This window comes from Charadrius vociferus, unplaced genomic scaffold (assembly GCF_000708025.1).
Source record: "Charadrius vociferus isolate BGI_N301 unplaced genomic scaffold, ASM70802v2 scaffold39, whole genome shotgun sequence".
NCBI classification, from domain to species: domain Eukaryota; kingdom Metazoa; phylum Chordata; class Aves; order Charadriiformes; family Charadriidae; genus Charadrius; species Charadrius vociferus.
Genome location: NW_009650188.1, coordinates 6,461,571 through 6,480,100, shown reverse-complemented (window position 1 = coordinate 6,480,100; position 18,530 = coordinate 6,461,571). Strand labels below are relative to the sequence as shown.

The following is an 18,530-nucleotide window of genomic DNA, read 5'->3' as shown; positions in this document are numbered from 1 at the left end:
ACATATAAAACTGAACTTAGTTGCAAAGTTACATACCTTCCTAGACAACATCCACATCACAAACCTTAGCAGGATGGAATAACTTTCCTCTCACATTTGGAACATTTCTTTTCTTTGAAACTAAAACGGTAGATAAAGATTTCTTTTATGGTTGTTGTTTATCTCCTGCTCCTTTCTACTAATCATCCAATATTGACTAGAGGGACTCTTCTGGTCTTACAAGCATTGCAATTCTTCTGTTGCATTAATCGACATACAATCTCATTCCACTCACTCATCATCTGAAATGGCCCTTAATTCATGCTTGCACTATAAAAACTTGGGTTTTATAATCTTTTTCTAGTAGATGCTTCCACATCAGAGACAAGGAGAAGCAAGGGGTATTATTCATACACCAGAAAGTGACCTTGACTAAGTCATTCTCCTGTTATACAAAGAAAGGTTGAAGACCCATGTTACCTGAATGTCAATGTGAGGTCCTCAGCCGGAACCTTGCTTTGTGGTTCTAATTGTCCATTTTCTGTCTGTTTAGTGGTGCCCAGTTTGTTTTTTATATCCAGTGATGACTGGCTCTCCTTTAAAAAAAAGGACAGAAGAAAAATTCTTTAACATTGTGTTAAAAGAATTTGAGACTTCATCCTTTGGGACCGATGATGAAGGCCTGTAAATTGGAGCCATACAGTGTAACCCACAAAAGCCATGAGACAAGAAAACAGACTCAGTAAGATATGCTCATCCTCTCAGGACACACTATTTCCCAAAAGGAAAGGATGATTCTTGTAACAACAAGCAAAGACCATAGACTGTAACAGCACACAGACTTCTGAACGCTAGCCTGTGCTTGCAGATGATGTTTTCTATGTCGAAGCAGTTTATAGAACTCATGGCACAGTGACCTTGGGTACTATCCATAGCTTTCAGCAGCGCCACACTTATTTTCAAATGGCGACAAAAAAACAGCAGAGTATTTTAAAGTGGCTAGAATTCAAATTCTTCATGAAGGAGAATCAAGAAACTTCTCAGGAGGTTTCGAAGAATAAAGAGGTGAAGAGGGAGATGGATGACTCCAGCTGTGGTCATCCAGCAGAGAGCATTTTTGCCAGGGTGAAAGGGCTGCAGCCAGCTACACAGCTCTCCACTCCACCTCTCTGCCTCCCACCCCCACAGCACTCACCATGCTCAGCTCACGGGTTCTCTTCCCAATTTCCCTTTCCACCTGGTGTAGCTCCAAGCTCAGCTGTTCACTTGAGATCATCCCAGACCACTTGGGAGGTGGGGGTGGGGGCTGTGGTTGGCCTGCCAGGGTAGTCGCCTCCCTCTGCAACAGCAGCCTGTTACTAACAGCCTAAATGCATAAAGCCAAGCACATACACAACTGAGCACACAACACACCAAGCACAGAAAGAGCTCTAGGCCATAATTCTAGAGTATTGCTTACTTGCAAAACCAAGGCCACCTCTCTCCTTGTTTAACAAGGTCCCAGTCGCAATCACTTCCAATGCAAGCTTAAACATTTTTTTACATGCAGGCAAGTCTCTTAACTTTTAAGCAAGCAGTGTTAAATACCTTTGACTGTAATAAGTTTGCATGGGTTTTCCCCACATAGCTCTGGTTCTCAAAACTAAGATTAAGCACCTGAATAAAACCACCACTCTTTTGTGAGCTATTTGTTGAACAAAAGAGAATAGCAGATAAGCAACTCTGCCGCTTTGTTTTACAGTGGCATAATTTATCAAATTCTACAGTACAGCCAGTATTATTACTAAACCATGTAAAGTGGACGTCAGTGTGTAGCTCCCTACTAGCCCAGATTAGGAAGCACAGGAACAGAGAGGGGCAAGTGACTACAGTCAGTCACAAGTTGCAAATTACTAGCAGCCAAGTAAAAGCAGTAACTATGTCAGCCACTCCAAAAATCTGCTAATACTTGGGAAAGTTCCACAAATGTGCGCTCTGCATTTAAACATGCTATCTACTACTCCACACAACCAAACATCTGGCTGGTCTACAAGTAGAAATGCTTATTCATTTGAGAAGAAAGCAAAATAATCCAGTTCTTCATGCTCAGGCTGAATTAAGTGATTGCTACCATCTTGCAACGAGTAAATCTGGAGTACCAGGTACCTCCTGGATTTCAAATATCTACTTGCAGCTTTGAACACAAGCGATAGGTTATTTTGAGTAATAACAGCTTTCAACTTATTAGTTCTGACAAATTCAAATTATGCCAAAAATCAAACCTCAAAACTCAACTACGCAGGATTTAACACTGACACAATCACAATAATAATGAGCAGGAGTGGCAGGCCACTTACGGTTTTGCAACTTTCCAATACTCTTCTATTATGGCAAAGGCAAACATGCAAGATTTAAAACATTTTCTCCTCTTGTTCCCAAACAAGAGCACAAGAACACAAGTTATGCTTCAAGTAACTAAGAAATGCATACTACTTGTAACTGCTGTGACTTAAAAACTGTGAGCTCTGACAATTAATCTGCAATAACCCTCCTCTATAACATACATTCTTAGGTAACGGTAGTTTCAGCAGAAGCCACTATCTACTACTTATAGCAATTCCTTCTGGGAAAAAATTAATACAAATAGTTGCTGAGGTACCTAGAAGAGTTTTCTGGTAAATATTTACTGATTTTCCCTAGGAGTGAAAAAAGAGTAACTAAAGCTTTGCTAAAACAAATCTTTCATTATGCCTTGACATTTCTCCTTATGTGTCTCACAAAATATAAACAAAGGTTACAGCTCATTAATTCTTTTACAAATGCAGACTCCCATCTTTCCTCATGTTGCAAGTAACTACATTTCTTTTAGGCAAGGAGACATAAAATATTAAATTTAATTCTTCAAACTAAATCTCTTCTATCTTTATCTTCTTGACTCTTGTGGCTTGCGTTATTTAGGAAGAAACAGGTAAAACACAAAGCCAAACATGAAACAGATGAAGATCATCACTTTCTGTACATAAAACCAGACATTTTCAATGGCAGTAAAGCCGAGAGGAATAGGTAACTAACACCACAAGTTTGCCTCTGAGTTAACAGATGAACAGAGAGGGGGAGTAAGTGAGAGAGAGAATGAAAGCAAACATGAATGAGCAGAGTGTAGGTTCAAGTACGGCGTTGATTTGCACGTGGTGTTTCTGCTGCTAAGCAGAGCGCTTTACACTTGTACCATAGCCCTGATGCCTAGCATCACAGAATTAAGTACTGTTATTGAATATCATTACAGTCAGAGAAAGATCATCAACATATGAAAAGCAGCTTTGCTAACTTCATCTCTCTCCATACCACCCCTCACCACTCTTCCAAATGTTGGTACCAACCTCTAGTCCTCGCATTTGTGTCTGCTGGCTAATCTGATGGTCTACTTGCTGCAGCTCCATGCGCAGCTGCTGCTCTCGTTCAGCTGAGGGCAACTGTTTCCCATGACCAGCCACATCTGACATGGACAGTCTCTCCCTTTGGGATCAGAAAAGCAAAAATAAGGGGATTTCCAAAAAGAGCTTTACTCAGCTGGCACAGAAAGAAATAGATAAAGAAAATTTAGAAAAAGGCAAAGGAAAAATAAAGCAATCCTACCTGTCATTGAAACGTCCCTGAGAAGGTATATTTTGATGAGGAGAATATGGAGAGCCTCCCCAGCCACCGTGAGTTCCGTAAGGACTGTAGTCTGCCAGTGAACAGAAAGAAAACCATGTTGCATTACTACAAAACAATCCTTTAAGTAGTTCAGCCAACACACAGAACTGGACAGAAATTAGAGCATAACCATGAAGGTCAGCCCTCTAAGAGTGAGGGAGTCTAATGTTGCTTCTGCTGAAATAAACACAAAAATACGCGTGACCAGCCTCATGTGCATAATGCACGACTCTTCCTGCACATCCAAGAAGATTTGCTACAGCCTTCCAGAGTCTGAGTTTGTGAAGGACTTCAGACACTTGGGGAAATGGGGATTCAAAAAAATTTAAAAAATTAGAGCCATTATTTTAATTACTGAAGTTCCTAAAAGACTCGAGAATCGATTGACAATTCTGAGATACCTAGTTAACACCAGTTTGCAGATTAAGCTTTCAGGGAAGCCACAGTTCTACCTGTGATAAAAACTAGAAAGTTATTGCCGGAATTAAGCAAATGAGGGGTTTTTTTGTTTCCAGCAGTTAACTCCTGAAAAAAAATCTACAGGGAAGTTTGGGGGAATATAATTAAGTCTTTTCTTAAGATTACTCAGTGCACTTCAAGGAGGAGACCATCTTTTGGAGTAAGATATACAGCCACACTATACATGTGATTAGAAAATAGATGTGTAGAAAATAAACCATTCCTACTTTATTTGCTTTGGCAAACAGTACACAACACAATGGTTGCATTAAGCTTGCAGCAGCAACTGCCCATAAAGTAGGAGTGCAGTACAGTACTTCGTTATGATGGTTTTGCATTATGTATTTGAGAAAGCAGTAACTTTCTGTATTCTACTACAATAGATTTAAAAGAAGCCTCACCTTAGAGGGACCAGCAGAACAAAGTAACTTTTTCCATACAGCAACAACAAATCACCAACAGATATACTACGTGTGCACAAACCTGTCCATGGAACAGGAAGCAGTGGCAGCCTTTTTCCTCAGGCTTTGCCATGTAACCCTAGAGTTATTTTTTGTGGCATAACATACGTCTTGTCTATATTTCTGAGACAAGAAACAAGTTTACAGGGGCTGTCTTCAACTCACACTACAATGTGGCACTAAGGAAAACAGCAACATCCAGCAAAATCCAAGAGCACACATCATACCTGAAATGATTGATTTGGTGGTAGCTCCCTGAACCGCCATGGCCTGCATGGGACCAGAATTCTGGTACATCGCTTTGGAAGTACGAGAAATAGCCCCAAATCTTGACACAGTTGGTCGGTCTCCAAATGGAATGAGGTCATCATCACCAGTCTCTGCTGCTCTTCGTTGCATATCTAATCGCTGGTCACGCATGGCTTTGCTATCTACATTCTAGACAACATAAGGAAAAGACACTCAAAAACTTATTCAGAAACGAACAAAACCAGATTTCTTTTACAACAAGCTGGTCCCAGTATAGCAAGTCTCTCTTGTATTCTCTATTCCCTTCATCCTTCAACTAGTCTTCCTATTCTTCAGTTTATAATTCCACTGTTAGAAAGGTCTAACTTAAAATGACCATTACTACCACCACTGTGAAATAGTTGCATAATTAATTGCAAATAAATCCACGGGAAGGGAGCAGCAGCAAGAGGAAATTAAGACAGAGAAAGTCTAATGGGACAGAAGGGGAAAAACCCTCTACGATAAAGTCAAACAAGAGATCAGTGGGCACCTCTGAGGACTACATACTTCTTCTAAAGTGCAAATTAAATTTCTCTGAAGCCCAGTATTAAGAACCATATAATCTAACAGCCTGCAGATGACTCAAAATGGGAATTATTCAGTACAGCACTTACTTGGACACGTCTAGTACATCTTTTCAGGAACGTTTTTCATCAAGCAGTAGTACTGCTTTGAACATCCCGGTTTCTAACTGAGCTTCAGACTCAAACACCTTAACAGGTCAGCACATGAACAGATAAAATGTTCTTTCTCTACTCAAAGAACTTTGCCAATCAGTCACAAAGGAAAAGATGTGCACAGAAAACAAGCTCGATTTAGCAGAATAAGTCAATTTGATTTAACTTATTTAGAAAAAAGAAACAAGAGATTATAATAAAGATTTTTAACAAAGCTTTTCCTGAGATAAAGTTAGGCCAGTCATGGGAGAAGTCACCTGGAGCGACTAACTTAAAAACACAAGTCAATGGGCTGTTTCCATAAATAAAAATAAGTTTTAAAAAAGCTTCCTCAACATAAAAAAAACCCCCAAAACAAGAATAGCCCCCCCCAATAATCATCGCATCCAGATAAACACAAAACAATAACAGAATTAACAGACTCAATTTTTAAAAAATGGGAAAAGCGTTTAGTTAAATGTGAAAGCTATCTGTTGGCTGCCAGAAAATGTAACGCAGTAAGAATTGCCAAAAATCGAGTTAAGACTTTGCTAGAAGTAGTAAAACTGTTTTGTGTACAGCAAAAAATCCAAGGTAAGCGGCACTACTACAAAAAGAGGACTGGCTAAAGGCTAAAAACTTTGGTGTGGTCTAAAATTAAAATAAAACTCTGCAAGCTTTCAGTGAGGTTAAGGATTGCTAGAAACAGACAAGATAACATAGTTAAGGCAGCAATAAAGGGGTGAAAATAGCAGTCACAACTGAGTTGGAAGCTAAACTCAAGAAATGTAAGATACTGAAACTGGAAGAGACATTAGACAGCATCTACTTTGGTATTCTGAAAAAATGACATTTTAATCTCGAGTCCACAGGATGTTAATACCAATTTTAATTTATTTCCATTTACTGAGTGGAGGGAAAGAACACAGTAAAGTTGCAATGCCATCTGCATAAATCCAGCATTATGCACTCTCAGATGATACTATTATTATCCTTGAAAAAAGGAATCTCTTATGAACAATAAAAAAAGGAACAATTAATTCACTTGCCACCTGCAGTGAAGGTCTCCTGAGATTTTTTTCCTGTGAGGAGACAAAAACTGAAGAGCAGCAGAGATCCTATTGTCTTATCTGGAAACTAGCTCTGGGGCAGAACACTTTGTTTAGCAATGAATAAGGAAGCTGCTTCTCCAGAGCCCTATTACTTCTCTTAATTGAGTATCAGTTTGTTTGCACAGTTTTCTAGCAGCAGGGATGAAAGACATGAGCTATTTGCTGGTTCCTGAACGCTGCCACTTGGACAGCAATAAGCCATTTCTGAGTAATCTCAGTACTACCCCAGGTCAAACATGACAGCGCTATGACTCAAGGCAAACATACCGTGCAGGACAGAGAGCAAAAGGACATGTAAAAAACCCAAAGCTGCAGATGAAATGCCTTTTATTGCTCCGCTTTTTCTGGGAGAAAGCCTCCTTTTTGTTCCCACTTAACAGTGCCTTTGGTCTTACTGGAAAGCAATTCAGTAGGCAGGAACCAGACACATTTAATTCCAGTGAGGCAGAGAGGAAACAGGGAAGCATGCTTGTGTGTAAAGAGAAAAAACCGCACAGAAAAATGTTATGATTTAGGTAAGTGGTTGCAACAGGTGAGCACCTGTCCACAGAAGAATAAATTCTGGACAGAAATTTCTTCCCCCTCCCCTTATTGGCCAAAGAAAGGTGACAGTGACAATACATAAACAAAAGATAAAATACTTTTGCAAATGGGAGGTGAAGGAGAAAACCAGATGCATCTCTAAAATAGTCCCTCAGACTAAACAGTCCTTTCTCTTGAAGACTTGAATGTCTTCCTACTTGCACGGGCTACCAGCATACTTCTTGCTGTCAAGTGATGCTTAGAAGTTAGGAAGAAACAGTATAGTGGTGGTATTTCAGAATCCTGTCTCTTTTCTTCTACATACATAACTCCCAATAATGACACCCTAGCAGCCCCTTCTTTTTGCAAAACTGACCTAGCAAAAATGCAGCAGCACAAAATAAGATCAGTCAGACGCCCACAGCTTCAGTGAAGGATTGAATAAACACAGCATAGAGTTAGACGTTGCCCTCAAGAAGAATCAGCCTAGCATTATGTTATGACTATGCTTCTCTCAAAAAGCTTCATGCAAGTTTTGGGCATTCTTGTGGTCACAAATCACAGAATCCTTCAAGTAAAAACTTAAAACACTGTTAACAGCAGTCATGATCACCTCAAAAGGATTAATAGCACAAAGTTCAGTTACAGCATCTCCTTCTGACTGAAAGTAGTACAGGGAGCAACAGACAGACATGTTTAATGAACAAGCTGCCAGCAGAGTCATTCATTTTTGGATTTCAAGTAAGTGTAAAGAATCACAGCAAAAATATCTCTTGCTATCCACAGCTTTAGCACAAAGCTGTTAGCCTGCATCTACACCCAGAGTTTCAAACCAGCTACACAGACGTAGGACCGTTCAAAACTGAAAATAAAGCACTCTGCACACTTGCAAATGCATTCTTTGAATGCAACGCACTTTTGAGCTTAAATAGAAGCACTGCCATATTCCTGGAAAGCACATCAGAGTCCTTCCCAACCCACAGAAGCATCAACTTCTCTTCCGAGTTCCCCTAATCCCTACATACCGCCATCTCCACACTCCTTGCTGCCACAACATCTTTGGGTTTTGCATCTTTGGTTCCAATGTAGGAGCCGATGGTGTCACAGGACCAGGGAGAGTACTGGCTGTAGTCATTTCCTTTGTATTTCCCAGCTACCTTCAGGTCTTCATCCAAGTACTGTACAAAAACAAAAATCTGGTTCTGTAAGCGAAGGGAAGAAGCAGCTTCACAGCTACCACTACTTAGTTCAACAGCAGTGAACTTGAAGAAAAACACCACGAGGATTATTTTTTTATCGGATACATCACTTGGAATTGGGCCACGGCAAGCATGAAATGTGTAAAATTCTGATCCCCTGGCTACACTCCCAGTGCTGACTGTTCACTTGGCCAGTATGAAAGTGATATTTTGACCTTGGTTAAAAAAAATAAACCTCTATCAAGCTGTTACTTAACTCTAAACATGTCAGGAGCAAATGAAGCAAAGTCCAATGACCATGAAGACTGACTACTTCAATTAATAATGGCTCAAAACTATTTATCTTGGTTGCCCCAAAAGCAGATAGCTTAGGATCAGTGGTAGATCAGAGAATCAACAGCCAGTCAGGATACTGGAGGCTGCACCAAAAGGGCTTCCCACCTGGAGCACAAAATCAACCCCTGCAACACTTGCCAACACTGTACTGTTCTAATATTCTTGTTGTCTACACCTATCAGCACACACAAACTCCAAAATATTTTCTAAACATGACAGTAAGTCACATTTTTGTCAAAATATGCTTACCTCCTCTGAATGAAAAGGATGAGGCAGGGTTGGTGATGGTGCAAAAGGAGGTGGAGAAATCACCTTCCTCTCTTCTAGCTGGGCCATGATCTCTTTCCTTCGACGGTGAAGTTCATCCAGGCTAGGATGAGGCTGAAATGAAGACAGCAATGTTACGCATCTTCTGAAGCATTAATGGACAGAATTAGTAATTTCAAAAATGTTGTTTACTCAAACAAAATATAGCAATCATATACTGTGTGACAAGGAAAATGCAGTGAATACTCAGTATCATTACAACAATAAGTCATGATCAATTTCTTAAAGTGTACCTGTAAACTTTCATGTTTAATATAGGATATACATGTTCCCAGACTAGCCAGAGTGTTAGTTCAATGCACCCCAAAGGCAGGGAATGTTATTTGCCTAAAACTGATTAGATCCTCAACTAACACAGTGTTTCCAACTTTAAAACTACTAATCTTTTAACTCGCAGATAGCTTAACATGATTCTGTGTTCCAACTTGGCAAAGTTTCCACTGGAACGTTTATCAATGTGGCAAATCCCCATTTCAGTCATATGGGGTAAGTGGTAGAACTCTACATATCATGACCTAGTCACAGTTCTTTTGCATTTATTATTAATTTTGCAATAGAATTAAATATCCCACAAATGTGTCAAACACAAAACTGATAAATCTATACGCTATGCTAAAAATGCTTCCTGGACTCAGCAATACAATTCAGAACCTTTAATCTGAATGACAGCTACGTAAGTCCAACTACTCTATAGGACTCAATTCCAGCTGGTGATTTACCAAAACAACCTTGTATACTTCTCTTAGAAGACTCTCCAGTTAGCAATCTTAAAGTAGAGAAAATTTGGAAGAGCAGAATTTTTAGTTCCTTTATCAAGGGATGTATGTTTCCATATTTATTTACTTAGGCACAGAGATGGTCAGTCACAGATGGGCAGTACAAGAACACACACATAACCATTTGCACACACTGTTATTTAATCTGTGCTAGACAGACAGTGGTCCTCTCCGGCCTAATCTTTACTGGAGAAGTTGGGGCCATATGAGACTTCCAAAATTAATTACAATGCTTTTCTACTTTGAGCACTAAGTATCAGTCTGCTCTTTTACATATTAACATCATTACAATTGCAGAGCTGACCAGTAACTAAACTGCCTTCCAGTTTTTGAACAGCTTCGTCAAATGTATCTCTTCTTAAAGTTCAAACTTCTAATTCCTCACAAAAAACGTCACCTTACTGCAAAAAAAAGTCAACTTCTCAAGTAGTTTATATTTTCTCTCTCAAACAACTACGAAAATGCATATAAAAACCATACCCTGTGGCATGAAGGTCTAATCTGACTGAGATGTGGAGCCACTGGGCAATAACCCTCTGTTTGCTGGTATCTGTCTCTGGATTCAGGTACGTAGGAAGGTACAGCTGCTTGTGGAATTTCAATGGGTACTGGGCTTCCTCGGACAATCTCCTCTCGCTGATACGGCTGGACAGGGGGATATACGCGACGGCTGTCGTAGTGTGGTGGGTATATGGGTTGTCCCATGGGAGGATACTGCTGGGGTTGCGTGTACTGTGGGCTCACCACACGATCCTGAAGGTAGGGTGGGTAATGGTCTAAATAAGGGGGACCAGGTTCAGGAGCTGATGGAGGAGGTCGGACAAAGCGAGACATGGACTGAGGAGGATAGTAAACTCCTGAAACAAGGAAAGAGGAAAAAAAAAACAAATAAAATACAGAAAGTGATTATCACAACTGTTCACAAAACCAAATTGTTTCAACTAGCCCAGTCTACAAGTATCGTGAAAAGAAAGGTATAAATTAACTCACGTTTGTTGTTTGCCCCCACTGTCTAACCAATATTTCTACTCAAAAATTAACCACAGGAAAGCTTGAAGAAGCAAAAGTTAATCCAAAGCTCAAGTGACACAGTTTAATTATCTAAATAAGATACCAGCAAGGTGTAAAGGTTACAGTAGCTGGAGAAGAGGTGGTGAGACTGAGCCCACCACCCTTACCCCAGAAGTCCTGCTAGCATACCAAATAGAAATAATTCACTAGAATGTCTCTGCAGATTAATATGAATGCTTTTAGCTAGTCAAGACCTAAAAAGTAAACTGAATTTTAGCTGTGTGGATAAAAGTGTACACGCTAATCTTCAATTTGTCCCAACATACCGGAGCCACTGCCTGCGTAAAGAAACTTGGATTAATTAGAATTTAAAGATATCTAAAGACGTGTTCTACCTCTTGGACAGCAGAAGGAAATTTCAGTACTGTGCATCACCAAAGACTATTAAGAACACACCTCTTAGTCACGTGAAGATTTTAGTAACCTATTTGGGATCTCTGGATAATTTAAAAATATGCATGAATATGTGCACATTAACAATGTGCGCATCAAATTTTGTAGACAACTCAGACCTTCATTTGCACACAATAATCAAATGTAAGCTTTTTTTCCCTCCCTTCAAAATGCTCTGCAACTTTTTCAAAACTGGTTCTCCCCCCCTTTCCTTTCTATGCCTTTTTCTTCTTCTTTCTACTTCTTTCAGTCTTTCATTCCTCATTTTACTTTCATATTCACATTATGTCATCTCTCTCTCCAAACTTATGTTGCATAAGAATCATTCCCTGTCTTTATATATAGCCATACCTTTTCTTTTCAATCCCCTTCAACATGGTCTTTCTCCACTTGGTCTCTTTATACTCAGAACTTTTCCTCCTATTTCCTTTTTTATGGTGTTTTCTTTTTTGTGCGCAGCCCTTCTCTAATTTCACTTGTCTCTACTTATCACACGCATGTGCAGACATTTCTGAAACACCCATACACTTTTCATTGAGGACGTAAGTGCTTTCACCCCTCAAACATAAACCCCTCTGCTGGTTAAACTTTATTTCCATTTTCCCTGCATCAAACTGAATTAAAGTTTACCATATTAGATCCCTTATCTAGTGGAGCTGGGAAGAACTGAAGAAATCTACTACACTGGATGGGTACAAACCTCTGTTTTCACTTGCATTAAAATCCTCAGTCAAGACATAAAAAGCCTGGCCACTTCCATTCTATTAATCCATCACTGCACTAGTGCCTGTAGTCCACATGATATGCAAGACAACTCCAATTTAAGAGCTTAAGTAAACACTAGAGTGAGAAGGAAGAACAAAATCAGTATGAAGATGAAAGATAGAGAGCTTGGTCTGAAACTTACCTTGTTGGTAGGGTGCTGGTTCAAATGGTGGGGCAGCTCCTCGAGGATCTTGATAAAACATATCTGCTTGCTGAGTATTATACAATTGAGACCCTCGTGGTACCATTTGCAACTGCTTGGTGACAGACACTGAAGGCAGATCTGTTGGTGCCCGAGCGGGCACAGGATGAGGGTTCACTGGTAAGGCAGAAATAGAGCTCTTGGGCACAGATTCCAATCTAAAAAGTAGAAAGATGGTACTGCTCATTAAGGCCTTGATATAGCACACTGTACTTTAAAACACTGCTCTTTGTCTATATTCCACCTTCTGAAGGCTTTTATCACCTTCTCCAATTAAAATATAAGAAAACAGGGAAGAAAAGCAGTTTGGAGTTTTAGCTTTAGTTTAATCTACTGTTTAATCACTTCAAAACAAAACAAAAAACCCCAAAACAACCTGTCCTGTTTCTTTTCTAGAGAATGGGTTTACTTTGTTTCTACTGCATATTTACACACATCACATTTTGAGCAACAGTTAGGAAGACCCGTACAAGTCAGGAGGGGATCCAGGGGCACTGCTGCTCAGATGGTCCATCTTCCCTGGCTTCAGAGCAGTTTCATAACCGGAGTCTGTCCCTCGAGAAATAAGTTGCGTCACCGTGCTGCCTGTTGACACAATTCCATTTGGCAGAGCGGAAGTTTTCCTATTGGGCAAGTCCACTCCCCCTTCCTCCGAGAGGATAGCTCCTGAAGGTAGGCCCACCTCATTCAGCTGGCCCAGGGAGGCACTCAGGGGTCTTCTGGGAACCAGACGCTTGTTCATTTTACGGAATCTTCAGAAAAAAGAAACCACACATCAAAAATTGAAAGAAAAAAAATAAATAAAAGAAGTTGCATTTTCAAGATTTTTCAAACACAGATGTTACCAAAAGCTTCAACTTTGAATTCAAGTTTCCAAAGGGGTTGTGAGAAATTTATTATGAATATCTGTTAAGACTACAGCTTCACTGCTATTTGAACTGTTACTAGCAGCTCAGAAGAACAAGGGTGGATTTTTAATGACAAGTACACCAAGAATTCATAGCTAAACTTCACACGGCAAGTTTAGAAGTCTTATATCCTGTACATATATGCATTTTTAACTGTACAGAAGAAAACCACAACCAAACATCACACAAAAACACTACCTATAGTAACAGCAGCTTGAGAATAAAAACCAGACTATTCAAGTCTATTTTATTCAGAGAAGAAACTAATAGCAGAAAATTAAAGTGATACAAGATGAACAGATTCCCTTTTCCATCATTTGTCCAACAATAAGCCAAGCCAATCCTTTACTGTCACGAGAATCATAGAATACTCTGGGTTGGAAGGGACCTTTAAAAGGCCATCTAGTCCAATCCCCCTGCAATAAGCAGGGACTTCAACTAGATCAGGTTGCTCAGAGCCCCATCCATAGCTGTGATAGCTTTAAAACGCAGTTAAGATTTATGTTACTATACCAATACGTAGCTTACGCTGTTTGCAATGTTTGATAAATCAAGTGACTGCAGAGATAAAAACTTCATGAACACACTGTAATTCCAAAAATGTAACCGCTTCTGGTAAGTCTGAACAAACATGAGCCTCGTAATGAACTGTTCCACAAAAATCAGGAGACTGATGGTACTGGAGTTGAAGGTCCTCCACTAAACATCCTGCCATAGGATGTTAGATACCAGAATGCAAGTAGAAGGGCGTATTTGTAGGCCTGAGTGTTCCTGCTGTTTATATTGCAGAACAAGAGGCCATTTGCTATGCAAGAAGGTTTCAACAGGGTTGAAGCCAACACTTTCATATCATATCAAACAAGCAAAGTCAGACGGTAACAGACTAGGAAGGTTCACACATTCTTGTAGAAAATAAAAAAGGGGGCAGTTATAACCTATTATTTAATCTTCAGATAATCTTTATGTTTGCCCACGTGCACAGCATTAACAGCAATGTAACAGGGGAAAAAAGATTTTTTGTTGCTGTGGGTTTTTGATGTTGTGGTCGTTTTGTTTTTCAGACGTGCAAAGTGTAATATTGCTACATACACTTGACCTGTTCATCGGTAAGAGTTCATTGATTATCTTCTAGCCATGTTCCTAACTCTTCATCATCACCCAGTGTCCTGGCTGGATTAATCTTTACCCACATAATCAAACTATAAATTCAAGCTACATATTATTGATGGTGGGCATCATTCAGAATGCATTAAAAGGGAATAAACAAACCAGGCTACCACCACAGTAGAAGCATCTCAGTAGGGACAGACTACAACTTTCTAAACCTATGCTGCTCAGAAGTCATTCTGGCATCTCATGTCAGCTATGCAAGTCAGCTATACACATGGAGGCAGGCTGAACTTACTGCTTTACTTTGGCGTCCTGTTCAATATCCAAAACAGCTTCTCCCTGCAAAGCACTAGCAGGACGTCGGGAAACCACTGCCATGATTTCCCTGCCAATTACTTCTAGACATCTGCCTGCCATCAGGTCTCTTAGAGATGCAGTGTCTGATGGCTCCTGACTCTCAAGGCTTGCACACAAACTGAAGATGAGGAGGGACTGGCCATCCCTGCCCATTCATTTAGAACACAACAGCACGCTCAAGACAGACAGGCACAGAAGTACAGACAACCATCCAACCAAAGGTGACAGGAAGAGTTTATATAGCACCCTCCACGATAAAACACTGGGAAAGAATAAAAGCTGCGCAGTGTTGTCCTCTGGATTTTTTCTGAACAGTTTTATGAATCTTTGTTGCAGTCTGCACACATGCAAGACAAAAATAATGCTTGCCTACGCACACTAGGTCTTTGTCCCTTGCCGAGAGGGGAATCATCTGTTGTTTAACCAAGTCTAGATTATGATTTGCTAAGGCATTACCACATACCTCCCCATAACCTTCCTGCAAACTTTAAGCTATACATAGAGATACAGGAACTACATAGCAACAGCAATGCATATTATTCATAGTAAACATTTTTAAAAGGAGGAACACAAATGGAATATCTACTCAAAGGAATGAAGCAAGGATAAAAGGTACAAGGAAGAATTAGAACTCAAAGTTCCTCAACTGCCTACAGAAACTGCTGCAACCTGAAATAGAACAAGCATTCACTTCACTTCACCCCACAATAACATTATTACTAAGGCATACAAACCAGTCTGGATAAAATACGCCTCTTCCACCTACAAAGCTGACAAATTGTCCTTGATACACACAACTAATTCAGAGAGTTGGCAGTTGCTAATACTGACTTACCACCTTCATTAACCACCCAAACCAGCACTACCAATCTCCATTTTCTTAACACTGTGACAAATGGGGGAAAACCCCAACTGTTTCTGCAGAACTTAACTATCAAAGTCCTATTCTCTGTTCATTTGAATAACTGCCTTTGTCATTCTAACGCCACATGCTTCACTCTTTTTTCTTCCTGTTTTGCCAATGCACTGCATGCTGGCTGGACAGCCAATGAAGCATATTAATGCTTCACGTTTCGGATTTTTAAGGAAAAAAAACACTGCATACCATTTCCAAATCTTTGGAGTTTTCTTCTGATTAAAAAAAAAAAAAGCCTTTTCTTTAAAGAAGTGAATGATTTTAGCCCAAAAGGTAAGTAAGAAGTTATATACGCTGCATAAAATACATTGTATTTATTTCTTTTAACTCTTAAATAATCCATTTTACTTCAAAAAACAGTAAACCAACCTTCAGAACAGCAGCAGTTTGCTCTAGGATAACTGGGTGCCCCCTCTACATCTATAATGAAGGTAACTTATTTGCAACAGACTTCATATGACCACCATTTTTTAACTCTTGAACAATAACTACTTTTACGTTTCTGTATCTGCAATTTGTCAAAGAATTTCAAAGAATAACCGTAGCAGAAAGAAAACTTGCAATGCTCATTTTTAGTTCTCTGGATAGCCCTAGCAGTGCAGAATAACTAGAGAACCCCTACATCTGGAAAACTTCCAGCAACCTACTTTTCATACCTGAATATAAAGGCAAGATGAGAAATACACGCAAATAAACCACCATAACGCATGCAGTCAATCAGCATGTTTAGTCACACTTAAGAAACAAGAAAATCGACCCACCTCAAAAATATCAAATAACAGTTGTGTAAACAAACTTTGAGCTGCATTACTGCTGAACAAAGCAAAACATCCTACATTTAAGAACAGTTCTAAAATCTAAGAGATGACTGTTACAAGGTTTTCAAAATGTTTCTTGCTAATGTAACAGACAAGTTATGCTGCCTCTCCCCATTCCTAGATATGATAAATAACTTAGGGGTAAGATGAAACAAAGATTGGACTGATTTCTACCGTAAGAGGTACACTTACTTTTCTAGCTCCTCCTGTGAATGTGCAAAGGTGCAGCTGGCCCCTCGGGGGCATCCTCCTCTCTGTTTCATGTCTCGGCACATGTATGTCTTGTACTTGCTGTGCTGAGGCGGCTGACAAGGTTAAAGAAAACAGGTGAGATACCCGAATATAAGTGCACCTAACAAAGAGTTGAACATATCCTCTTACTAAAGGCCTGATGTTTGACTGTTGAGAATTCCTTCAATTTAAGTGTTCCAGAAGTACCTAATGTGAAATAAATGACTAGAGAAGTATTCGTGGTTTGGTCGTTCAACAGAACTAATAGATTCAAGAGTAGGTATTTTGACAACTAAGTCGCTACTGGGTTTTTAAAACATTTATTCAAATTCCTTACTGAAGCTTGATTGGAACACAGCTGTCAGGAAACAGTTAAATGGACAAAGCTGACATAGGCTGAAAAAAACAACCATGCTTAATCAGAAATTGCCAAATATTCACCAAGCTTTGTGGCAGCTTGAAAATAAATACAACCTAGTCAGTACTTTTCCCTTGCTTTCTGTTAGCTCAAAATGGCACTTGAGTATCCCTTTGATCTCCGAGAGAGTTATTTTTCATCAAGTTCCCTTTTACTCCCCTTTGGACTAAAAATCTCTTTGCTATCTACGATAATTATTTCCATCAATGGTTGAGGATGCAATCTTACTCCTACACAGATCAGCGGGGTATGGGCTGTCTTCTGTATTTTTCTTACTTAAGTTTCCCAAGAAACAACTTACTGCAGTCTTGCTGTCTGCATGTACGCCCATTTGCCAGTCTCTGTAAATATACTGACAGAAGGCCAGAGGTGGTCTCAAAGACATTTAAGTTCCTACAGTTTTTACGGCAGAATTAAATCAGAGGCAGAAATATCCTATCAGAGTTCCCACTGAGGGAAAGATCTGTAAAAGTAAACCCTTGCTTTCTGAGAAACTCAGCCAAAAGATGTAAATCCATAAGAAGCCATCTGCAAACTGATTATTTTTTTTTTTTTTCTGGCCATCTACTGTAGTGAAAACAGGATTTAGGCAGGGTGTACATAAGCTGCACAGCCCTCTACTGGTCACTGCTGCCAGCCAGCAAAACTCTGCCCAATACTCAGCAGTTGTTCCCTTTCCCACTTGGGAGGCTTTAGGTTCCCTTCCAAGCAGCAGAGCATATACCAGGTCCAGGCAATGTTCTTGCCAGAACAAACCCTCTCACTGTTTTTCCTACCCCAATTTCCACTTGTGTATTCCTACTGCTTTTCCTTTTGCTGGTAACACTGCTCATTAGGCACCCCAGTGAATGCAAAAATGTAAAACAACAGAAATAATTCACTCTAATTTTGCCTTTTTTTTTTTCTTTTTTTTTTTTTGGCAGAGAGAATCTTTCTACTAGTTCAGCTCCCTGAACCAGCTCTCCAAGAGAATGAGTGCCAAAGCGAGGGAGGGAGTGGGAATGCATGACAGGCAGTTCTGTCTTTCAGCACCAGCAAGCATTTATATCAACTTAACTATACAATGAAATGAGATCAAAGGAACATGTGATAAGATAACTATGAGATAAGTTAGTATATATATTTAGCAACACCATTTCATTCCTGAAACAAAAAGTTTTGTTTCAGGACCTTGGATGATACCTTTATATGAAGTCTTCCCAAGCTTTAAACTTCACAGACCATTAAACACAGCTATAAGAATAATTTCATCAACACAGAGATATCTGACTGAAATGTGTCAAATATTTCCCAGGAAAATTCCCACAGATAATATTGCTAGGCACTCCGGCTTCTCTTCCCCACCCTCTAGTCATGAGGGATGTTTATTCATTTCCCTAAGCTTGCAGCTGGATCAAACTGTTTTCTTTTCATCCTAGTGAGCTGTGCGACAGATACTGGGTGGGTCTGTGTGTGTGTTATGTTTTTTCCTTTCTTCTTTTTTGATAAGTATGACACAGCAGTGATATTTTAAATCAACTCCTCAAACCAAACCTCTACAGATGGCAT

At 39.7% G+C, this 18,530-nt stretch overlaps 1 protein-coding gene across 1 annotated transcript in view; it reads right to left on the bottom strand.

The window, feature by feature from the left end:
• RC3H1 (ring finger and CCCH-type domains 1) overlaps positions 1-18,530 on the bottom strand; it is a 34,251-nt gene that overhangs the window by 826 nt on the left and 14,895 nt on the right. The window contains 11 exon segments of the mRNA XM_009892865.1: positions 460-575; positions 1,175-1,345; positions 3,339-3,474; positions 3,595-3,685; positions 4,802-5,012; positions 8,181-8,333; positions 8,940-9,102; positions 10,269-10,650; positions 12,165-12,382; positions 12,695-12,976; positions 16,526-16,638. Coding sequence (XP_009891167.1) covers positions 460-575; positions 1,175-1,345; positions 3,339-3,474; positions 3,595-3,685; positions 4,802-5,012; positions 8,181-8,333; positions 8,940-9,102; positions 10,269-10,650; positions 12,165-12,382; positions 12,695-12,976; positions 16,526-16,638 — 2,036 coding nt within the window.